The 25,804-nt window shown below is 36.8% G+C and overlaps 1 protein-coding gene and 1 long non-coding RNA gene across 3 annotated transcripts in view; one reads left to right on the plus strand and one right to left on the minus strand.

Annotated features, from left to right (window-relative positions):
* The window catches only part of LOC149794345 (uncharacterized), a 96,538-nt gene that overhangs the window by 61,368 nt on the left and 9,366 nt on the right, over nt 1-25,804 (minus strand). The window contains exons 2-13 of the mRNA XM_089968497.1: nt 23,802-23,890; nt 21,966-22,100; nt 21,476-21,613; nt 19,486-20,433; nt 16,005-16,488; nt 14,223-14,743; nt 13,507-13,788; nt 12,532-12,678; nt 9,925-10,074; nt 7,946-8,071; nt 4,527-4,622; nt 2,922-3,050 (exon numbers count right to left, since the gene is read on the minus strand). Coding sequence (XP_089824623.1) covers nt 2,922-3,050; nt 4,527-4,622; nt 7,946-8,071; nt 9,925-10,074; nt 12,532-12,678; nt 13,507-13,788; nt 14,223-14,743; nt 16,005-16,488; nt 19,486-20,433; nt 21,476-21,613; nt 21,966-22,100; nt 23,802-23,890 — 3,245 coding nt within the window. The remainder of the gene's footprint in view (nt 1-2,921; nt 3,051-4,526; nt 4,623-7,945; nt 8,072-9,924; nt 10,075-12,531; nt 12,679-13,506; nt 13,789-14,222; nt 14,744-16,004; nt 16,489-19,485; nt 20,434-21,475; nt 21,614-21,965; nt 22,101-23,801; nt 23,891-25,804) is intronic.
* LOC149794346 (uncharacterized) lies at nt 12,597-25,071 on the plus strand. 2 transcript variants are annotated; one of them, XR_016423016.1, is made up of 2 exons: nt 12,597-12,713; nt 23,471-25,071. It is a non-coding gene; the product is annotated as an uncharacterized LOC149794346 (long non-coding RNA). The 2 variants fall into 2 exon arrangements; XR_016423017.1 differs by lacking the exon at nt 12,597-12,713 and adding an exon at nt 21,614-21,728.

Raw genomic sequence — 25,804 nt, forward strand, 5'->3', positions numbered from 1 at the left:
GGCTGAATTTTTTGGGGACATATGCAGCTTAGTTGTCCTAAGATTCCGTTTAAACAAAATAATCCATCTAAGATTTTCGCCTGAAATAAAGATTCACCTGAAATAAAACCCCGTCTTAAATTTCCGCCTGAAATAAGATCTCGCCTGAGATTTCCACCCGAAATAAAATTCCGCCTAAGGTTTCCACCCGAAATAAAAATCCGCCTAAAAAAGGGCTGCCTAAAATGTTCACATAAAAATCATCCAATAAAAATCTGCTTCAGATTTATATTAAACAACCTAATGATGCTTAGGAATTATTGGGAATCAATGATAACTACTCACAATAATTGTTACAATGGGTCATGCATTTTATTTTGACAGATTTAGGTTTTTCTTGTCCTCATTTTCTTGTATACAAAACCTGTTCTTAATGGTATCATTTATGTCTTTTTCATTTCACTTAATAAATTCTGGTGAGATTTCACACAATATTTGTTCAAAACTTTGAACTGAAATTTTGGCGAGCTCTCACTTAAATTTCATTTATGTTTCAATAATTTTTCACAGACATTTCAAAAGGTTTCAAATAAATAATGGATACGAATTATACAGCACTTTATTAATCACTGTAATATTTCAGTGTACATGAAATAAAATTATACAGCTGTTATAATTATATGACATCCAAGAGATATGGGAGTTGTACTGCAGACTCGACTTTTGAATGTACAAACTATGATGCTGTTGTGATTGCTTGTGAGTCCTCCTTCCATAAGCAGCCGTTTATCATGATATAATTGCTCTGATTCCACTCCGAATTTTAACAAAACTAGAAAATTTTGATAATATAAACAATAATATCACTCACAATATTAAATAATGATTCTACTTGTTGACCGTGAAAACTCCGTAAAGATATGACCATCGTTGATATCCATGGATATCTAGCAACAATATCAACACTTCTCCATCAGTGATCTATACGTTGTCCCTCCTTAAATTCTGGAAGTGAATCAGTTATGGAGTTATATAACTCTGAAATCATCCTAGTTTAATTCCTTCTCATTCAGCACGTTAGCGGCTACTGATGTAAGTATGTCGGCTTTCATAATACTACCTGCAATTATTATTTCCGGTCTCGCACGAATTGCCTAAGCTCGTTCCGTGCCTGCATGCCTGTTATATAAGGGAAAACATTGTCTAATTGATAAATCTGTGTAATATTGTTCTTACTTTACCGGGATCCGAAACCGTAATCACTTCACTCCTGCATATTATTGTATTGATATTTGTGACTTTTTTCGTCAACAACATCGTTTGTGTCCCGGGTGGTGGTCTAAGACGCTCGCTGTTACTGACACCATATTAAGGAACGGTCTAGCACCGGGGCCAGCACGTAACGCGAGCATGTATGATTTAGAAAATCCATAATGGCAAGTTCTGTATCAGATTTCGCGTTTTCCAAAGCATACATGTGTGTACAGTGGTGTGTGGATGAAGAGACAAGACGGATAGATTGGTCTATCTTGTGTTATGGTAATTAAAAATTTTAAAAATTAAAATAATAAATAATAAAAATAAAATAAATTAAACAGGGGTGTTCTTTCCGGGATCATTATTAAATTGATTTGCAATCAGGAATATAATTTCCACCAAGTCGGCCTCAGCCCAAATGACCTCAAATGATCCATCACTGCGTAGTACACCAACTCGAAGACAGCCGGACCTTCCATGCTGGTATCCAACAGTATCAAACGTGCTGGAGTGCCTTTATATCTTACATTGCTTAGAAAGAGCTTCGGAGAATTTCTCCAATTGTCTGCGTTGCTCCGCTTCTACAGCGTTGTAAATCAGTATACTTCATGAAAGTTGGGTATGGACGACATTGATCTGCGGTACAAGAAAGAGTTGCCTGTGTATATCGATTGACCCACAAGCTCACTTGGCTCCTGTGGTAAGTTCGCTTGGCGAGCTCACGTGGGTTACAATCACAGACGCACGCGTGTATAAAAATCATCATGGGGAAAAAGATCATGGGATGTAAAAGGCATTGAGTAACAAAACCTCTCACTATGACACTACAGTTTTGATTCATTTACAAAGCAAAATGTGGTATACTTGGTCATAGTGATCGATCACCTTTCTTCACTTTCAGGCAGTTGTCATTCTATTTCAGCGTAAATATTGCGCCAAATAGGCACTTATATAGCTATCCAGACCATCCTTCCAGATTTCATACATTTTAAGTGAAGCGCCTGCCCCTGCACCCCAAGGCCAAATTTGGCAACTTGCGTTAAAAATATTTACATAATCCATATATGACATTCGTACAACCAATCGTCACCTATACCCGGTATTGAAATAATGCAGCGTGGATACTTGAAACTAATATATTCCTTTTAAAGTTACAGAAATATAAAAATGTCAAATCAGCAAATTTATGAGTAAAGCCAGGTACAGAGGAGTTTGCTTGCCTTTCATTCCTTAAACAAATGTTAATGGTTTCGAAGCGAATTAGAAGCTAGACATGCTAGGCTGATGTTGATACACAAGGGGCTATGGTACAAGAAACGAAATGTTGCACTGAATGATAATTGTATTAGTTGTGGAATAGGACTTGTAGGTAAAGGAAGGGTGAGTTTTTATAACAACATCCCATATTGCTATTTTGACTGTTGATACATATTACCAAAAGAGCTAACCTACAATATATTTTTGCATAGAAATTACATTTTTAATACGTTGGTTTAATTATTTAGTAATGCAGACATATTTATAACTTTCATTATCTCAGGTGTGTAGACATTAAAGTTAAAGTCAATTAAACCACGCGTCTTAGTGACGTCATTAGAATTTCAATGCAGAGAATCGCCTTTCTCCATTTTTCCCCAATACAGAATATTGTTTTTGTATGATCGTTTGTTTATTTTTTTACTCACTGAAACAAGTCCTTTTATCCTCATGTAGCCTTGATCCAGGTGGGCAGATACAGGCAAAACTGCCAAAGGTATTCCGACAGTAGTGTTCACACTGACGGCTCCCGAACGGTTGAGTGCATTCATCTACATCTGTCGTGTAATTTAGAAATTATAATTAAATAATAGTAAACCATATATTATCTTGGAAATAGTGTTTTTGTACAAAGTACTCTGTCGTCTTGGTGAATTACCGTTTGTCTCAGAAAGCTCAAATAACAACCTGTTTAGTCCGAATTCTTTTCTCTAAAAATCGTGTCAAACTATAAGCCAGATTGAATAATGGGGAAGGTGAAATGCCAAAATATAACTGCGTCTAACTTTTCATAATGATATTAATTGTTTATTTTTAATGTATGATATGCATGTTTATTTTAACATCGTTAATTTACAAACTTTCCTTTTTTTGAACGTAACGTCTGATGACAATGGGGTTGATGGCATGCTTTGAATTTTGTTGTTGTTGTCGGGTTTAACGCCATTTTTCAGCACACGAGAGGCTATACATGGCGGACAAGTATTAATGGTAGAGGAAGAACCCGGGAAAACCCCAGAAAGAACCACCGACCCACGAGAAGCTACTGGCAAGCTTTCTCACATACCCACATTGGCTGAATTCGAGACTCGAACCGACGCAGAGGTGAGATGGCAGTGATCCGTAACGGAGAGCGCTTTAGACCACTCAGCCACTCGGGGCCCCGGCATGCTTTGAGACAGTTTACTTGCATTTTTGTAATTCATGCTACGGCGTTGAAGGTGAGACGGTTGCAAGTTCAGCCCGTTAATCCTGCATATATTTGTTTCAGGCAAAGGTCATATGTCTTGCAAGGATAAAATCTTTAAGTTTTGTTTACACTATTTAACCTGACTTTTCGTTTTCAACAAGTAAAATTCGCTATTACCGGCAGTATTGCTGAGAACATAGGATCTAGCAAGCTGAGCTGAAGCAAGGTAAATTGTTCAAATAAGTACTTCACAAACAGTCGGCACTGAGGTTCGAACTCGCAATCCACATGTTGCGAGACAGAAGCATTACCAACTATGCATAGTTGTCTTGCTTTCGAATCTTTTGGCGGTGGGAATGAGCTATTTATTATTATGACAATGAACTACCCTTTTAGACACTTTTTCACAGGTAGACCATATTTGTTTTAAATTTATGTCATCATGTTGTCCGTCGAAATTTCAATGTAGTTTTATGTCTAGCCTAGGTCACTGAAGTTGTCTATGTATCAAATATCTTTTACTGAAATTTAATGCAATTTCTGTGTACATTCAAGGTAAGGTTACGGCTGTATAAAGCTTGAATGTTTGTACGTAGTTCTCTCTGACACTATAAACATGGACTAAATTAAAATCTATTACAGTGGGTTTATTAAAAAAAAATTTTTTTTAAAGGCAGCAGAGCAGGCAGGAGATAAAAGGCAAGTATGTCTGTCCAAAAGTTCAATTTGATCAGCAAATATAAAGATAGGCTAAACAATGACGTGTTAAATATTTTGTCTATATTCGAGAATATACAAAAATACAACAAAAAAACGTCAATGATTGAAAGACAAAGAAAGTTACCATGTTGGCAGCGGTCGCCCGTTAGACCAGGTGGGCACGTGCATGTGTCCCCGATGCACGTGCCTCCGTTTAGACAACCAGGCACACAGTTTATACCTGAAAAATTTATAAAAATCATTACACTATAGTAGTGAAGGTAACAAAAACTATGAAAAGTAAACAAGGGCGATCGGATGAAAACAAACAAACGTGCATGGCAAAATGCCGGCGTGACTCCATAAAGTGAGTTATAATGGTAAATGTATTTTAGCCGGGTTGTCACGTGATTGTAGCGGTAAAATATAGTCTAACAAGATCCACATCTACATCAACTGTTATAGAAGTATGAAACTATAATCAGGCCTGGACTATTCCAAAATTACCTTAATCTGGATCTAAATTTAGTTCTTGAATCCTGCGACCTGTTTGGCTAACATTTAAGTCGAACTTTATATTGACCAATCAAATGTATACGTTTGGTGTTTAGTGTTCAGATTTCTGATTTTGCGACAGTTCAGACGAACTACATCTGTTTCTTTCACTATATCACAAAAATAATCACCAGAGATCAACAAGCTTTTAGAGGTGCGCTGTATATCGGTTTACAGTGGCATTTTTTCCGGTTGTACGAACCACAGTACTTTTTCACTTTACCGGTACGTCGGTAGCTTCCGCCAGTAAGGAATGCACGAAAATTCCCGAGCAATTTTGTGAAGACTTCACTGATATTTACAGCGTATCTTCATTATTCATGACAAAATAGTTGAAAAAAATTATATTTTTTTTACGAAATGGTTGTATCTGTCACAAATTGATGGTGACAAATATAATTATTTTTGTGTTTCTTTGTTGTTGTTGATGTAGGGTTTGACGCCATTTTTCAGCACAAGATAGGCTATTTATGACGGTCAATATAAATGGTAGAGGATGAACCCGGGAAAACTCCGGAAAGAACCACAGACCCACGAGAAGCTACTGGCAAGCTTTCTCACATACTCACAGTGGCTGAACCCGGGACTCAAACCCACACAGAGGTGAGATGGCTGTGATCCGTATCGGTGAGCGCTTTAGACCACTCGGCAACTCGGGGCCACTTATGATTCTTTAATCATATCTTTGAAACGTGCCACGTATGCCAACCCGGTAGCCAAATTGTGAAACAGATTCGGGCAAAATCTAACTTTCAGAAACATTTCGAATTAAAAAAAGTCATGTTTTAGTTATGTAATTAAAAGAAAAAGTGACATATTTTAGTTATTTACTAGCGTAAGTGAATGTGTTAAGTATATGTATTCCATTGTAAGACTGCGAATCATGCTACGATTTTCACGAGCGCACTCGTTTTCTGTCTCTATTTTATGCAATTTTTTAATTCCACAAAATATTTTCTCGATTGTTAAGCAAGTGTAATTAATGTTTACTGGTCCTTTCTGCCAAATAGCTTGCCCGGGTGCTAGCATCGCAATCTAAGTTATCCTGCCAATTATATCAATAGTGTGTGTGTGTGTGTGTGTGTGTGTGTGTGATTTGGATTTTTAACGTAGCTTTAACAATTTTTCAGTTACATTGCTACGATGCCTGCAGTGTGGCAGTTTATAGTGATGTCTAGCACTGGGGCATCATGCCGCTGACATGTAGCATGATGTCCCACCCAGTCATTATCCTGACACCAGGCCTACCAGTCCTAACACTAACTTCTTAATGCTAAGCGCTAGTGTAGCTAGTGAACTGTAGGCGTCAGTATCAACGCTTCACATGTTTAGACAACATTTGGGATACACGTAGCAATTCATCTCCTGTAAGGTACTCTCCATTTAATTATGGTGGGGTGTGTGTGTGATTTTCTTTTGAGATGAAATATTTTCTTTTCTTTTCTAAAAATATCATGGATTTAATATGAAGTTATTTTGCTATAAAATAGAGCAAAATATTTTTTCCGTTTATTTTCAGACGGAATTTTTAAAAAATGTCAGGCTCCTGCCCCAGTACATTGAATTGTTTGTCCCTAGTATAAATGCGGTATACTGCGGTACGTATCATGCTACACTAAGTACCGTGGTTTACCGCAGTACAAAATGTTTCGCGGTACCCAGCTCTATTATTATTATTATTATTATCATCATCATCATCAAAGCCGCAGTCGTGGTTGTTCGCCATCAGAGACCAGGATTTGTTTCTGATTGATAGCAACAGGTGTCTTTTGATTTATATGTATGTGATATACCTAGGCTTACTACGCCTTAAAAAGAATCGTAGCCTGGTTGATTCAATAGATCTTATTGAGACTAACCCACCCAATGCATTCCCAGATGGAAAATACTAAATAACTGGTCACTCTATTTGCAAACAGGCATCTGTTGAATGAGGCTTTGACTAGATGGAAGAGTACTCACTGTTCGAGGCTAAGCTGGAAATCTTTTTCACTGAATTGTGTGTGTGTGTGTGTGTGTGTCTGTGTGTGATTTGTCTTTTTAACGTAGCTTAAACAATTTTCCAGTCATGTTACAACGATGGCTGCTATGTGGCAGTTTATAGTGATGTCTAGCACTGGGGCATCATGCCGTAGACATGTGACATCATGTCTAACCCAGTCACATTAACCTGACACCAGTTAAGTGACCCTCTTTTCACCCATCATTTATCTTTTTTGTAAAATACATCTGATTTCCATTTCTGGCTCGTGCCCCTGTATCAGTCCGTGTGAGAAAGTTACTGGTTCTTATTTCCAGAAGTTGCAGTTGAAGAGAGTTTTCTCATTGCCAGGAAGGATCAAGATATACAGTGTACTGCAAATAATCATACGGTCGCTTGATGTACTGCACCTATAAAATCAGTGGATAACAACGACATTCAACAGGGCTAACTTAAGATGCTCAGAAATGCTTAACAAATTATTCAGCATAGATGTATATACTACCAAGCACTTTAAATGGCCAACAAAATTTGTTATTTTGTTTTTTATTGATACCAGTATCGACCATGAACGGATGAAATTTAAGTAAATCATGTGATATAGCCAAAAGATTAAATTCTAATGCTTGCTTTTGTTTAAGGATTTTGTCTCTAAAAGTTGTATAGAAAATTCCATCTGCGAAATTAGTGTAATTAAATATTAAAATAAAATAAATGTATGGTCCACGAATCATCTAGAATGACAAACACTTGCTTAAAAATCGAGCGCCACAAACCCTAACAACAACACCCCTCCCCCAACAAGCAATGGTGTTTCTACGTCGTGCCATATGAATCACCTCCCCCAGGCCTGGGCCTAGGGCAAGGTGAACAAGACAACCACCTTGAGTGCCGCGCTTTTAAGCACTGCAATAATTTTGCTTAGGGCCCTGCGCTCATCGTTTGCTACCTTGTGCCCCGCACATCCTATGGCCGGGCCTGACCCCCACCCCCCGATTATGATGACAGCAGGCATTGGTGGTGGTTACCTTTACATGTCCTGTCGTCTGTATTGAGAGTAAAACCTGCAGGGCAGACACAACTGAAGCCGCCAAAATGATTCTCACACTGGAACTCACAGTGACCTTTGGGTAGTAGCACACACTCATCTATATCTGGTTAAAGATTGTTAAGATATTGAAATTATGATTTAAGAATTTAGCTACCTACCTGTCAGCACATATATTAAGTTTTAATGTCAGTGCCGGACCGAGGCCTTCCAGGGCCCTAGGCACTGAAAATAGTATCCCCCCGAGTACAAAATGTGAAACTAATATATATATATATATATATATATATATATATATATATATATATATATATATATATATATATATATATATATATATATATATATATATATATATATAAGTTTGAAGCTAAAAAGGTGGGAAAAAAGTGTTCCCATCATTCCAGATCAATACTCGTACATACAGATAGAAACGGTCATATATAATTCGTTCAATTTTATCATCAACAATTAATTTGAATTTTTCTGGTGCCCTGTTTTAAATACATCTGTTTCTTTTTAGTTTCACATTTTCTAGGAGGGGATGGGTGGGTGGCACGATAATATTTTCAGTGTTTTGGGCCCTTTCAGGCCTTAATCAGGCACTGCAGACAATACGTTCCAATATAATAGTTGTACATTAACAGAGACAGCCAATAAACTTAGATGCAGATTCTTCCAGTTATTTTTAAAACAGACATGTATTATTTGTTGTGATCAACTATGGGCGTCGATAATCACGCTCTTTCTGAAACACTTAATACTCTACAGGTATGTGGGGGAAAGTAGTCTAGATACGTAACTTCCACGAATAACAAAGCTAGCAGTTCAATTTCTACCCGATTGGTATTTAAAAAAAAGATGGACACAAAACAAAGAAGATATCTTCACTACGAACTATCCCCATTTACGGCAAGTCACTGTAAAAACAAGTTTGAATTACACTATTTTTTTCAAGATGGCAGTGTAATCCATTATACGTCTGTATACATTACAACGAGAAAGCGACTTTAAAAAGGTTAAATGGCTGTCATGTTTGAAAATTTATTGCATATCGGTATCAGCTATATTCAGATCATCGTGTACGCTTGCAATTATAACCCGACAATATCCGTTGCTTAGAATAAATGGCGGAGATGAGGTGGTGTTGTACCTATTACGATCGGGACACAAATACTTGATCTGCGCATATCTCTTGAAGAGTGAACCTTGACTAAGCTGTATACCGTGCCAGTGAGTACTGACAAGCGGAACACAGACGTGTCGAGTGTATCTATTTCCGCCCTGTGAGAAAAACGACTTAGGATTTTTGTACATTTCTTTCTTTTCACGTTTGAGAACTTTACTATTTATCAGTAGCATATAGCCATTAGTGTGCTGATGTGCCGCTTACCAACAATAAATATACATACGTACAAATTGTTTGATTAAAATCGATACAAATACTTTGGTTACCCTTCGCGACAGACTACTCTAAAGCTCCGTGGTGCACAGTCCGATGAAAACTCCAGAACGTCGTAACATCCAAACAGTGCTATTACATGTATTGCAAAAGTAATGAAAACGTCATTTTTAAGTGTTTTGTTTATTCACGTTTAAAACTGCTGATAAAGTGTTACATACGAGGATGTTGTTAATTGTGAATCGGGTCATTTTTCGGCACTCCTGTTCTTATTAGGACCATGAAAATATCAAGCCCCCCCCACCACCACCACGTACGTGTCACGTCTTTCACATTAAATTTCGCATGGAAATGGATTTAAAAAAATCAAAAGCAACAGGAATACATTCCATCGTAATTACATAATATTTTAAGTAACCAACTGACAACTTTTTCTGAGTAGCCTGTACAAAAATATCAAAGATCTATCTCTACGCATATATTTATCGGAGATTAAAAGAAACCGATATACAGACGGAGTCAGGTAAGCGAAAGTTGTCGATAAGTTGTTGACGTACCCTTCTGACAGGCTGTTCCAGTGATACCATCTGGACAAACGCAGGTGCCGTTTTTGCACTTGCCCCCATTAGCACACTCTGGATTACACTGGAGTTTTAGATCTTCCAGTTTGATATCACATGGCCTAATCCGGGCTCCATCTTCTACTTCTAGAAAATAATAAATCACATGTACTATTTTTCCAGCCTTATTATTGGGACCATTCTTATTTTTGTGTGTTTTTATTTCTCTGTGTCTTCTTATATTTTTCTTTGCGATTGAATATTGCAAAGTGGTGCTTTTCATACGTTTGCCTACTGGTTTCCCACAGGATTCGTACCACATTGCCAAGTTGACTGGCTGATATTTATACGCAAATGTACAAGTACAGCAAATTATTCAACATTTAATGGTTTGCCCCCATAATACATTTAGAACAACGTAAAATAACGTTGGAGCAGAACAAATACAAATAGGACGTGCTTGTATTCATTAGATCATAGTATACATAGTGAGCCTTCTCTTCTTGTAAATAGAAAGCACAGAAAAATAGTATATATGGTCAAGGGATTTGCGTAAGACGTAGGATTAAAAAATATACATGATCTATCATTAATCTATTTTTATGTAAACCTTTTATTGATATCCTCATATGCATTTCATACTAGAATAAATGATGCATATTTTCCACCGTTCTTTTGTAATACGGGCAGATTGAATCGGATATATAATACAGAGATATCGACTTGTTTCTATGGGTTAAATTATGACTAGAACGTAGAAATATAAGAACTGTCGGGTTGTTAATTGATGTTCTGTAGATAAAACCTTTTCAGAATTTAACAAAGATTTAAAATATATATAACTTCCTCGCGTTGAACTCAATCATGCAATCTTGAACTGTTTGTTGAAATATTTAAATGGACAAATTTATTTCTCCAACACCGCTCGATCCATACAAAGTCAAACCCATGTGAAATGTAGCAATTTTTTTTCCTTACTATGTTGCCCACGTTGATTATGCGTAAACATGAATTAAGACCTTACTTAACTGATGTAAATTTCAGGAACTCTGACTAATATCAAGGCCTGCTTGGATAAAATTTGCAGATGCAAATCTCTGCCATATCTTACAATTCTGAAGTTGTTCATCGCTTTAAAGAGGGCGCAGACTCCAGAGAAGATGACCCACATTGTGAAAGACCGTTGTAGGCTGAGTAAGAACTGGTTGCTGTGAATGGGACAATTAATGAAGATGGTCGATACACAGTGGAAAATATTTCTATTATCACGAGCATTATTTCCTTTGCAGCTTTTAATATAATGAAAAATTGTTTGAAGCTCAAAATATTTGTGCAAGATCAGAAAGTTCATAGTGGTGCACGGGTTGTACACTGAGAGGAAGTATTGACGCATTGTTCACTAATGAAGAACTTTGTAGTACCGAGCACTAATATATATATATATATATATATATATATATATATATATATATATATATATATATATATATATATATATATATATATATATATTCAGAACGTTTTAAATATCCTTATCTGCCACATCGCGTGTCGCAGCGACGCACTTTTTTTTATTATATAGAACTACTTGAAATGAGGGAGGGACCTTTTGTGCAAGTGCCATAAATATTAAAATTTTTCAAATTGCAATTCTGTATTTTGACGCTAAACAATGTCGCTACCTGTACAGATTATCTGACCACGGGAAGAGCGACAGCACCACCTGGGGAGCAGTTTGTTACATCTATCTATATACACTAAAGCACCAGCTTTCGTGGGTTACATACAGGTACGCGTTAGAGCAGAAAAAGCAAAGGCCTAATGGCGAAATAAAATTATGCTCGAATTAGCGGAGAGACAAGAAGCTAGGATAAAACAAGAACAAAAGGTTTCTCCTTAAAGATATCAAAGAGACTGCGCGGACTTCTAGCTTCGGCATTACAGCCATACTTCACTGGAGTTTATTCCATGTACAATGAGCAGAGGAAAAGAAATAGTTATTATAACTGGTCGCTGCCTGAATCTGGACTGGACTAGAGAGAGAGAGAGAGAGAGAGAGAGAGAGAGAGAGAGAGTTTGTGTCTAGTCATTCTAGCCGCTTGCCTTAACATAAGGTATTTAGAGTATATTGCAAATTTGTGTACGGTTTTTTGTCATATGTTTTATGTCATATTTGGATGCTTCATTATGACTTCGTGCTTCATTTACGACTGACGCGACGTATTTATACGCTCTTTATTGGGTTGTGTGTTGGTTTTATGTTTTACGGCCCTTCAACACGTAAAGGTTATATCATGCTTCGACAAATATTGCAGCTAGCCTTACATAATATCATACAACCATACCCAATCTGATCTGCACAGGCCAGGCTCCAGTATGACACAGAGGTGAGAATTAACGGTAATGTTTCTCAGGAATAGAAAATAAACAGAATAACATGTTAGCACAGCGATTATATTGAATGGTACGCTATTGTTTAAGATCAAGAAGCCCCAGTGTGACCTTGGGCATATTATCATCTGGTTTTAAAAGTTTAATTTGGATCAATCGGAATGCATTGTGACCAGATTTCAGGGATATGGGTTGGAGAGGGGGATTACTAACCACATGGAGGGAGGTGTTCTCCTTCTAGCCAGCATTCATAGGTTTCGTCCAACTCTATCGGAAAATAACCGTCTGCACACGGATTTAACGTAGGACCAGTAGAAACACAGTCATTCTTGATCAGATCATCCGTTCGGCAGTCTATACCTGCGTGTTGTGAGGAAGAAAATGTTAACGGGAACGTCAGTATTTCAACACACACACACACACACACACACACACACACACACACACACACACTATATATATATATATATATATATATATATATATATATATATATATATATATATATATATATATAGGTCCCGTTATCGGTCGAAATTATGGGTTATTTTTGGGAGACACAAATATACCTCGGTTAATGTCGGCGTAGTAATTTTGCAGAACAAAATCATACATTTTGTTCCCCGGAAGTGTCTACATAAAATAGAACCAGCGCTCTGTTCGGAATTCTTCGGCTATAACTACGTATGTAATGAGAGTAGACTTGACCAAGAAGTTGCGAATTAAAAAAAAAAATAGTTCGATGCATTCGAAAGAGAGCGTTTTTTTATATACTGAACTTATGCAAATAATTCCTTAAAGACATCGTAATATTTTTTTGACGTCTTTCTATTTTGCGTATTGTATTTTGGTGTGTTGCTCAGATTTTCGGTATTTTCCACTTTTTATGCCATATTACTCCATCGAATTATTTCCGGGGTGGAAATGTAAAGAAGTTAGGAGGTGACAATTAACGTTGACTGACTTAGTGGAACAAGTACCTGATACAAGCTAGTCATAGTATGAGAGAGAAAAAAAAAGAGTAGTTCATTTACTTCTATGTAAGAACGCCGAAAATGGGAGAGCTTAACTTGTTTTCAAGTTGTTTAAACTCTGCGATTTTCTGCTTTTAAATATTTTCCAGTGTTTACAATGTTTCCTAGTCTTAAATTGGTTCAAATGTAAACTTATATATAGACTTATACATACCAGTTTGACCCGCGCATGTGGGTAATCCCTTCTGTAGTGTCAGTATAAATCCTGGGGGACATTCTAGTTGCAATTTGATCAATTTGCAAACGAAACCATCGTCTGTAGGAACTGCCTTATATCCGTCGTTACACAATTCACGTCCCTCTTCGACAAGGACACATTTCTTGGTCTGACCATTTTCAATGGGAATCTCTCCAGGACCGCAAACTTGGAGAATGTCGATTTCATTATTCGGGAGACAAGCAAACGTGCCTCCGGTATCTGTCAATTTTTCATCCTCTGAAAAATTAAAATAATATACTGCGTATAGTTTTTGTCTGTTTAACCAATTAAAGTCATTATATTTATCGAGTTTTGGAGACTCTGATCATACAACCAGTTTCAATAATTGCTTCACACAATCTACATAGGTTTCCTATCGGCCAGTTTCCTAGGGTGTGATGGCGTTTATAATTGAGATTTTAACAGTCATCGCTTCTTGAAAGTGCCAAGAAAACATTGCAAGATTTTAAAATAGATTACAGAAGTAAATCGATAGCTCGACCATGACTATTTGGGATATCTTTGATTAAGACGGGCATGGACAGTTCCAAAAGACAATAAGCGAATAATTCCTTTTCGAATACTGATTTCATTATTGCTTAAAGTCATTATGGCAAAAGTTCCAATGTCATGATTATTTAAAATCAATATATTGTAGATACTGAATTTACCTGCACATATCATTCTTGCTTCGGCGTCAGTGATGCATATGTATTCATTACTATAAATAGCCACGTGGGTTCCCAGTGAACATTGACGTCTTGTAGTGGCCAAGATGTCTGGTTCACAAACAAACCTTCTGGGAAACAACGTAAGAACTTGACCCTGTCTACAGAATTCAGTCTTTTGTAATCTATTGTTTCCATCTTGTCGATATCTACATTTTGATATTTCACCAGTCTGGTCCAGTTCTTGGTCCGGTGGACATGGATTCACACTGTGTATCCTCGAGTCGTATTTCCGACATTCAATTCCGGTGGGTCCATTAATCTCTATTTGCCCCGGAGGGCAACTTTCCGGAGTGAAACCGCAGAATACTCCAGACTCGATATCTACTAGCACCTGTCCAGGTGGACATTTTATGTCGCCATTTTTTCCCACGCACGTTGCTTCTCCATTATGGACAACAGATACCTGTCCCTTGGGGCAGTCGATGATTTGAAGTTCAGCAGGAGGAACGTATTGGCAAAGTCTGAATCAGAGAAAAACTAACATGCGATTAGGAACAGTTTACAAAGCACCCATGGTCACCTCACACAAAAAAACAACAATAAAGCAATACAAGTTCTCCTTGCTGATATGCATTGGTTTAAGTTATTCCTTTAAGGCAGATTATCCTGGAATAGTGTGTGCTTTCTCCACGGTACATTCGTACCTTGCATTACAATACAAAAACTTAAAGGTATCACAGTACTAAAAGAGCTGATCAACTGTTAATACATCCTACTGTAGTCACTAAGAAAATAATTCGTATTTCATCATTGATTTTGTCCTGGAGATTTGCTGACCAGAAAAGAAAGTTGTGTTTGTTTTAAATAGAAAGTTAACCCATAACAACTACCAAAAGTTTATAGAGTTCATCCTTTTCGCGGTTGTGTATGATGACAAAGCAAACAAGAGTGAAAAGGAGATTCGCACTAACAATTCCAGTCATTTTATTCAAATAAATCTGTATAAAAAATGCAAGATGATATATGCTTTATTTTTGCATACGTTGTGTCGAAGTTAATACATAACAGAAGTATGATAGGCTTGGTGCATCCATACTTATAGCGAATGCACTTTATTTCATAAAACATGTTTAAGAAATGAAGGAAATATAGGAAGCTAAATAGCGTAGCGATGCCGTTTAGACCGGCGCGCTCCATTTGAACAAAACGACGATCCATTTGTAAGAAGAAGAACAAATGTTTCTCAATGGACTTGCTTTCCAAGTGAGTTGGGTAGTTGTACACGTACCTAATTGCCTTTATTTTTTTTCCAATGCCATATATTAGCATCTGCTGTTTTATTTTGGCACATCTTAATTTATGTCTTACTTTTTCAGTCAATAAATCTTGAATAAAAATCTACCACTTTTAGCACATTATTCTCACTTCTATTTGTTTAAATAATCCCTAATTCCGTTGTTTACTTTGACACAGTTAGTTAACACCCGCCCTTAATCCCCTGTTTACTTTGACACAGTTAGTTAACGCCCATTCTTAATTATGTTGCTTACTTTGACATAGTTTACGCCCGCCCTTAAAAATGTTGTTTACTTTGGCATAGTTAAATCCCAGATTTAATTCTTATTCAAAAGCGAAAATAGTAAGGTTGAACTTACACCCTGATTCTAGCATGTACTGCACGAATCAAATGTGTGCTAGAGTTATCGCTTTACTGTCCATCCTGAAATTAAGATTGGATGGTCAAATGCCCGCACCCCGCATGCGTCCTTTCAGTACACTCACCGTCCTACAGGTGTCTCTACAGGTATTAAACCTGCTGGACACGGAGATTCTGTGCTCATTGACTGGCATATCCTCCCCCCTCCTTCTTTTTCTACGGCTACCTCACCGGAGGGGCAGACATCAATAGGGACGCACACGAACCCATCATCTCCATGCACCATCTCGAATCCATCTGGACAAAGAGGCCGCGGCTGCGGAACTACCTCTTCGACGCATACAAATCCGGATTCGGAAAGAATTGGAATCCGACCCTTTGGACATTTAGGAACTGATTCTACATCGGGAAACTGACACACAATACCCTCGGGTATGGTCCTTGGGGTATAGCCTGGAGGGCAAGCAGACATTTTGCCCATTTTCCCCAGTTCAACACATTCGATGCCATACTCGACGAATATTGTCAATTGTCCCTTTGGACAAACCTGCCTGACATGCACTTTCTCGCACTTCTGGCCCTCTGGTGTAATGATTAATTGTTTCCCATCTGTAAATTGGAAATCGTAACAACATATACAAAATGTGACTAAGAACATTCATGTTTTTATTTTTGTTCTTAAGTATAAAAATGAATAAGTTGTAAATATTAGTACATGTATGTACAGTAGCACCATTCACTTCTTCACTGACACAGAACTTGAACGTTCACCAAATATCGTATGTACAGTAGAGCCTTCGTAGCTAAAACTATTAGCATTCGAGTTTGTTAGATCGATACACCATTAGTTTTAGTGGAATAGGTTGTAAGATTTTACGAGGCTGGTGTCGATATTTGAAGTTGTGAACACTATTGAATCGTGGTTCTAACTTTCTGTCTTACCATTCTTACCAAGATGACCTATATTATTTAACAGCAAACAGTTGTTTTATTTTGCTTGTCATTATGACAAACACTTGATGTTTTTACAAATAACTTTAGGTTACCATGGTTTATCTAAACATAATTGAGGTTGTCATGCCAGTTTTACTTTAAATTTCGATCAGTGCAATTATAGATACTCGTTGTCTATGTGGCCTGCACGGCTATAAAACATTTTTGACAACGTTGATAGGTGGTTTGCTTTAGGAAGGTTAAAAGCCCCTGAATCAGGTCGAGAGTTTGTAGAATAAAATCCTTCAGTCATCATCATATTCTTTAAAAAAATATTCATATACGTTCTGCGTGGACTAACTCGCCATTTGAAATATCCCGTGTCTCAGCCAACATTTGTTTAGTCATCGAGTGACTTCCATCAAATAATGATTCTCCATTATCTCCCTTGGAATAAAAATATTTCTATATGGTTTATGTAGTAAACCCTACGAATGAGTTAATTATCATACTGAAATGTGAAAACACTATTCTTTTTACGATGAATTCCACTGAATTGTGAAAACTATTCTTTTTACGACGAATTCCACTGAAATGTGAAAACACTATTCTTTTTACGACGAATTCCACTAAAATGTGAAAACACTTCTTTTTTACGATGAATTCCACTGAATTGTGAAAACTATTCTTTTTACGATGAATTCCACTGTTTTTAAGGCACAATCTTTTCCCACATAAATGAGCCAAACAATCAACAAAATACAATTATTGAGTCTTTCAAAGAGATAGATGAACTACTGCTTGAAACCAATTTGTATGAATTCATGAAAATAAGCAGTGACGTTTGACTTGACCGCAAGGTCACTTAGATCTCGTTTTCGAGCTTGTTTACAATTGAACGGACAAGTTGTTGGTGAGAACGTACCCAGTTTTATTCAGGACTAATTGCATATTCCTTGAGTTATTGCAGTGAAAACATAATGTGAGTAACACCATTCGTTTGAAGGAATGGTGATCTTAAGAGTCCTATATGGCTACTATGGATGCCATGTTGGAAGTCAGATCAGCGCCATTTTCACTGAAGACTTGTTAAAAACGGTTATAGTGTTTCGGTGAAATGCCGGTTTCAGATATGCCCATCCGTTCAGGGTGAGTAGCTATATGAATACTTTCAAGATTTCCTATCATGGGAACCATTTTGACTTTAGATTAGTTTTATTTTAATACAGGACTAACATCATAGCGCAAGAAGTGTTTCAGTGAACTCCCATGTAGATAGGACCATCTGTTAAAGAGACGTAGTCATAATAAGATTTCCTTGATAATTGATGTGGCAGCCATATTTGAAGGTCAATGTCATACCTTTTTCATTCGTGCGGGAGAAGCATTAAGATGGGCACTATAGGGCCACGATGGACCTAATCAGCATCATTTTCATTTAAGACCTTCCATATGCCATACAACGTTTATTAGAGAAACTTACATACCTATTTGATCATCAGTTCAGCCGAAGTAATGATAAAATCATTTTCAAGATGGTCGCTATTGTGGCCATTTTAGACCGTCTGCATGTAATATAGTCTTTTAGAGAAAAGCCCATGTCGATAGGATCATCAATTCAGGAGAAGTGATAAGAGTATTTCAAGAGGTTTCAATACTGGGCCCATTTTTCACTAGTTGAAAGAGAAGAAAGTAACACTCGGAAGGATTCTATACTCGTTGGACAGATGAGGTAGCATATAAGTGCACTAAGGTAATTTCAGTACGTTGTTTGTCACGCAAGCGTACCAGTATATAAATAAACCGGTAAAATGGCAAGAATAGCACGTGCGTATGTAAAAAAAACCCCACCACAGTTGACTTGGAGGTTGGAAAAGCATTGCGTAGAGTGATCTCGCCGTTCCAAGGTCATTATAAACAACCCGAACGACTTCAAACCTATTTTACCTAACTTTCTGTTATCGCCCCAGATTTTAAAAACTACAAGAATCATATGAGCTGGGCTATGATTCGTGGTGCTTGGACCGTGAACATGGGTCACTTTGATGACAGTTTGGACGTTTGTCGAATTGTTAGCCATTGTTCCGACCAAAGTATAACCTGAACTCAACTTTGGTTATGAAAACAAGGTGGATAAGTGAGCGTCCCTGGATACGAGCAAACTGTAAGTAGATTAAGAGAAATTAAACCATTTAAAAATAAATAAAGTTTATACAAATAATATTGTATATCTAGAAGTTAAACAATAAGAGTTTGAAAACAAAATAAACTGTGTGCAAATTTACCACTTATCTGTTTCGAGCAAAGCTATTTTCGCGCGTAAATAGGAACATAATCTGGGTCATGAAATCTCGGTTAGAACAGACTTATTGGTCAAACCGAAACGAACGTACCCAAGAGTGCATATTTACAGCCTGGGACCTAGTTTCAAAAGAAGGATTCGATTTAAAAACTACCACGTCACTGAGTGTAATAAATTATATTTAAGTTCGCAGCACTAGGATTTCCCAGAAACTTACCAGACAGAACGGAGACAATCATGTTGGATATCATTTTTGTAATTGACCAGGAGCAACTCAGAACACATTCATTATATCAGTTTAGAAATGCCTTTGAAAGGAAATACGCTTTAATGCCTGAAGCGCCTACATACTTGGGTAGTATATGACTTACCTTCACATTGTACTTGAGATTCTTTCTTACTCAAGGCGCCCCTCTTCAAATCAAATGCCGGAAGTGGTTCACAGAAGTCTAACTCGCCCCGAGTTACAGGCCTGTATCCTATCGGGCAAAACGAAGACTTTTTTGAGGGAGGTTTCACAGGTGTATTTGATGATGTTCTCAGAGAAGTTTTGAAAGAAGTTTTCACAGGAATTTTCAAAGGGGTTTCAGTAGGAGTTGTTTGAAAAATCGTCCAAGAAGTCTTTGAAGGAATTTTCAAATGTGTTTTAGGGTGGGCCTTGTCAGGAACCTGTGTGGCTAGCAGTTGCTTTCTGCGCACCGGATCGTTGCAAAGATCACCCCGACACATGACGTCATTGGAGGCAAATATATTTCCTCCTCGACCTTTTTTCTCATAGCTGTCACTCTTGGTGACTTTTTCACGCGTTGGCTGGTCTTTGATAGGAGATGAATTGAAGAGGCTTAAATCAAACAAAGGAAGGCAGTTGGAACCTTTGCAATTAATTGAATTTTCGGATCTCTCGTGAGGAATAACACAAGGTCCTTTATTAGGACATACTGAAGCTTGATGAGGGAGTTCTTGCAAAGGAACAAAGCCGCCAGAAAGGGATCTGAGGCAATCGTCGGTTGAGCAATCGCCCCTTTGAATATCCCGAACGGGAATCTCTCTGGTGTTGTCACACTGGTTTCCAGCACACGGACCCGGAGAAACGACAGAGACACACTGTATGCTATCTCCACATGAAACGTCAACTACCGTGTTACGCGTTATTCCTTTCTTGAAAGCAAAGCCTCCTAATAATTGTTGATTATCAAAAAGATTATGGTCTTTGACGTATCGCTTTTCAAGAGGTTGTTCTGTATCACTATTCCGGGCAGCATGGCTATTCTCATTGCATGGTCCATTGGGAATTAATCCATTTGCACATGGACTCCTGCCTGTAATGACACAATTACGAAAAACATGTATTTGAAATATGCTGAACGACTTCATGGTTTAACAAGCCGCTTGTAACTTGTTTTGCTATTCATTGGATGAATCTCAAGCGGAACAATACGTACACGGTTATTAAAATAATGAAGAGGAATGGTACAATATTCGTTTGTTTTCACGAAAGACCTGTGAAAAATTTAACTAGTATATATTCCAACGCTGTATATTTAATACATGTGATTGGCCAAATTGTTAGACCCGAATATTTCATGAAATCAGATCGCTGAATTATAAACGAAGTTTAAACTCAGACTTAAGTACTATTAGTACAATCTAGGTCTGGTCTTATAGTCGTAAAACCTCTAAACTTGAATGAGCGTTCATTTTTTTCTCAACAAAATTCAGCAACTCGTATATTTACACAAAACTAACTCTAAAGTGGCAACTGCTATAGATGAAGAATGCTATATATGGAAAATTATACATCTCTTAAATACAATGCAACGAAACCATATTTGGATCAAAGTGTATTCGGGTTGCTTCGTAATGGCAGAGAAACCAAAATACAAACGCCAGCTCTAATTCTTCATGGCCAAACTTACGTCCATCAATCTTTTGGATATTCTTTTATACGTAATACAAACCAAATTTCCTTTGAAAAGACTCATATAGTAGTTCATGAATTGTATATTTGTCGTATCATCCAATGGCTGATTTCACCGACGATTTCCCAGGAACTTGTAACCATTAATTTACTTGGTATATTAAAGAATATCGTTTAGAACATATATCATTGGTATATCAACCATTCTGGTCACTAATAATATCGACCTTTCTGGTCATTGATCAAGTAGTTCATGAAATATATATTTTGTCGTATCTTCCAATGGCTGAATTCACCAGCGATTTCCCAAGAACTTGCAACCTTACTTGTGAAAGAATATTTTTTAGGACAAATGCCATTGGTATATCGACCATTCTGGTCACTGACAAAACTCAATTTTCCAAAATTACCATCAAACACTACCTTGGGTAATACTGACTTACTGTAGTCATGAAGAGGACGACATGTTCTACCGTTGTTGCTAAGCGTGAAATTCGAGTGACACGTGCACATATAGCTTCCAATGGTGTTTCTACAGGTCTGTTCACACAGGAAAGGATAGCGTTGGCACTCGTCGATGTCTGAAAGGATGATTAAGTTATTATACAGTCTGATTTGTAACAATTTCAAGACGATAGCTTTTCGTTGCTGTTACAGTTCAATTCCATTCCCATCACATTATAGAATATACATGACGTAAGTATATATTATATATGTATAAGAATGTGTACTCGACATATACTAATATGCATACAATGGAGATCCTATATTGCTCGTCATTTGAAACTGATTGGAATTTACTGTCTAATATGGGCAACCACTTCAAATGTTTTGTCAAGCAGAACAAGTAACACATAACGCATATTACTTATAGGCACTGCCCATAGCCATACCATTGTATCTTAAGATTTATACTTTGGTGGTAATGAATACCTCCACACGTAACACCGTCCGGACGAAGATAGAATCCACTCATGCATGTGCAGCTTGGGTAACCATCAGCGACAACACATTTTTGTTGGCAGGGAGAACCATCACAGAGGTTTGCCTCTGTTTCGTCGACAACAGCTAAACAAAAAAAAAGCACGACAAAAGGTGTAATTGATGGCAAAGCCTTAGCATACAAAACACTTTCATTTGATGCAAATGACGATAGAATTAAATTTAATTAGCTGATTGCTTCCTTGCCCTTGATCACATTAGTCGTAGTGTGATATTGACGAAAAGTTTGAATTCTTAAGATAATTATGCTCTGAGTATGGGAAAATACTAATGGCCATACATTTTATTAATTTGATCTTCAAAAATAAGGATTTTTATGTGTGCTTCTGAAATTAGTATATTATTACATCAGTTATCAGTTTCGATGAAACCAGAAACGATTAGTGGAAATTTACAAATGTGACATCTATTGATGTACCCAGTCCTTACTGTTCCTATGGAACTGAGATGCTGGCATAAAAGATCATTTGAACAGACGTGGTTCCTGACAGAACAGATTCTCGAAATCATTCGATATTGCCATTTGCAGTCATGATGCACTCTCAAACACCAGTTACACTAGGCAGTATGATACAATAATGGTAATGAGGTTGAATACAATATATTGCAATAAATTTGGAGTATGCACATTTGGTTATAGCGCCCCGTTTTAAGGAATTCTTAGATTTTTTATAACCTGTCGGATTATTGGAATTCAGTGCAATGGACATATTCCTTAGCCCAAAATAATTAGGCCAGTTACTAGGAGCAAAAGTAACGGAGTGAAGTGTTAGTGAGTTTCCATGATGCCATGGTTCAATAGTAGTGAATTCAGGCCCAAACTAAATGAATGTTCCTGTCGTACCATAGTCCATATTAAAATCTAGTTGTGTACATTGGTGGTGTGACTGCCGTGGCAGTATATACCGTAGGAAACCACTGAATTACAGTAAGGAATAAATAAGAAGGGACTCGGCAGATACCATTTATGTCGCCATGGTGGCAAATGTGATGCAGTTGAATGGCGAAATGTGCATGGAAACCATAGTTTTACTGGCCTAAGGTGGCAAAGTTAAAATATTTCCCAGTGTTAAGGGATAGCTGTATAGATTCTACGACGTGAACCGCTGGTTGTACGGAAACCTGATGAAGAAATATCATGCAGATATGCAGCTGATAAATATCTGACAGTTTGTGAGATCTGAGGTCTGGCATTGATTAGAGTAAAATTTATGTATAAAACGGACACGTCGGACTTTATAAACTACAACTGAAGTTGTATGGAAGTCTTTAGAAATTTGAGGTAAACTTATGACTTCTAGCGGAAATCGCGCCAGGGTTTGACACCACTCGGTGAAGCAAATACCCCTGGCTTGTAACAATATTAAAATTAAATTTTACCGTAATTTAAAAGAAATGTAACAAAGTTGTATTATTATTTTCAATTTCATTTACAGGGATGAATGGTGACCCTTGACATGGAGTCATCTACGTGTCCCCAGAAAAATAATGAGCGTGTACGGGATACGGGCATTACATATGATGGCACCAAGACCTGAACCATACGACTCAGAGCGAGTGCTTTCGTTTTTTATTTATTTATTGTAGCTTGAAAACAAGACATGACCACTGACGATGGAAAAAGAGGCGAATGAACATGGTTAAGGATGTCACTACGGCCACCGATTCAATCGGTCAAGGCAGATAGGGCAGAAGATTTCGAAGGAATAGTAAAAAAAAGGAAACACTTAACACAGCTTTGTTATCATCATTGGCACGGATACTTACGAATAAGGCAAAGACCAGTCAAAAGAGATATCTTCCAGCCAGTACAACATACATAGCCATGATCTCTATCATCGCAGACATTGGGACCGCTGTAAAACAATAATGCTCAAAAATATTTAAGTAGAAAAATCTTTCAAATTATTTAATAGTATATTGTTTTACACCAACATAAGGACAATAAATGCACGTCTTTGACACATGCCATTTTAAGTTTTTGCGATATATGAAAAAAGTTTATATGATGTGGTATCTTATTGCATCTATGATTGATGTAGGTTAATACTAGGAACAGTTTCTATTATAGATCCTGGCTGAACAGCTATATCTTTGTGTTCCAATAAAATTATTGAAATATTGTTCTGTTTAAAATTGTATGTACTGTTTCTTGCTTTCTTTGTAAAGATTACATTCAGAGTTTTTAAACGTCTACTAAGCAAGCAACATGCTGGGATTGATTAATCTGATTTATTAAAAGATCAATATAAAAACTCCAAAAGGAGGTGTAAAAAAGCGTCTATACGGATGATTGTTATTATTTGAATGACATATTGCTGTACGGATTGTACAGCGCCTACTTTTTATTCTGCAAAACGTGAAGGAACGTAATTAATTTCACTGTAAATTAATGTCCGGAGTGTAATTCCATATTTAATATAGTTTAACAATATTCAGTGTTTAAACACAGATCAGCGAGTCGTTTGTACATATTTAGCAGTTGAAACTTCAACCACATAAGCTAAAGTTAGTGAAAAACTAAATACAATCAAGATTCTCTTCATTTGACACAATGCGAAATTATACACATGCATTAGTTTATAAACAGGCATTAGCTTAAAACCAGGCGTTAGTTCTATGATGTTTAAAAAAATCAAAATGTGTGTTGTCTTTATCGACTTCCTTTCTAAATTTATCGACTTTTAACCTAAGGCATTACAGTTTATGCATATTTCCGTGTTCAGTTCAACGTTGAATTGTTGATTTGGGGTTTAACTCTGTAAACTATACTACTTGATGTAAGGGTATTTTTAAATATATATTTCAGTTAAGAATTAATCTGTACATGATATAAACGATTGCTTCAGATCAGCTTCACCTTTTTAAAACCATTTTTAATATTAATTTGATATTACTAATTATTTCATGATCAACATAATACTTTGAATCAGTTGTTCAACCTCAGCATCTAGCTTGTTGCAAATGCAGCGAACGTATCCGCTCTCATCGTGTTGAGTTGTAAATTTAACATTTAATAGATAAACCATAAGTTGTTTTCACTGTCTTTAGCTTGCTTTTCTTTTATTCTACATTCTTGGTCATGTAATGATAAATCCGCGTCTGCAACTGTTGCATAAAGTTATTGTTAGACATTAATTTATTGCTCTTATTTATTGACTAATAGTAGATTGCATATATACACTTTGAATACATATTATGAGCTATATAAGATACACTATACATTTAATCTGGCTCAAAACCTTATTTTGTATTGGACGACAGCATAATTCTAACCCTCTCCAAAGCCCCTTCAAGTTAGTCTAAACAACTACAAAAACAAAATTTGTTGATGCAACAGCGTCTATTTCATAATGGTTTACTCGTCGAGGACATGTAATGGAATCGTCACCGTCGTCAAACAAAATAGGGACACACTTTATACAAGACTATTCATATATTTCACACAAAATTACAAAAGATTACTAACAATTTTTATATCTGATATTTTACACACAATTTTATTTAAAACTGCTAGAGACTTATATAATATTGCTAGTGATTCACTGTTGCAACCAATCTAAAAAATCTATATTGTTAAAATCAAAATCATAATTTTGTATCCTAACGCTAATGCTTTAATGCCATCAGAACAGTATCTCTTATCATCGAAATTATAAAAAGCAGATTTTCTTTCCTATTACTTTTCTAGTGTCATCGCAGTGATATCCGTTATTTGTTGGATGATCAGAAAGATCAAATAGATCCCGGTGTTCATAAAATTCTCTGTA

Source organism: Sinohyriopsis cumingii, chromosome 8 (assembly GCF_028554795.1).
Source record: "Sinohyriopsis cumingii isolate HCF-2022 chromosome 8, ASM2855479v2, whole genome shotgun sequence".
In the NCBI taxonomy this organism is placed as follows: domain Eukaryota; kingdom Metazoa; phylum Mollusca; class Bivalvia; order Unionida; family Unionidae; genus Sinohyriopsis; species Sinohyriopsis cumingii.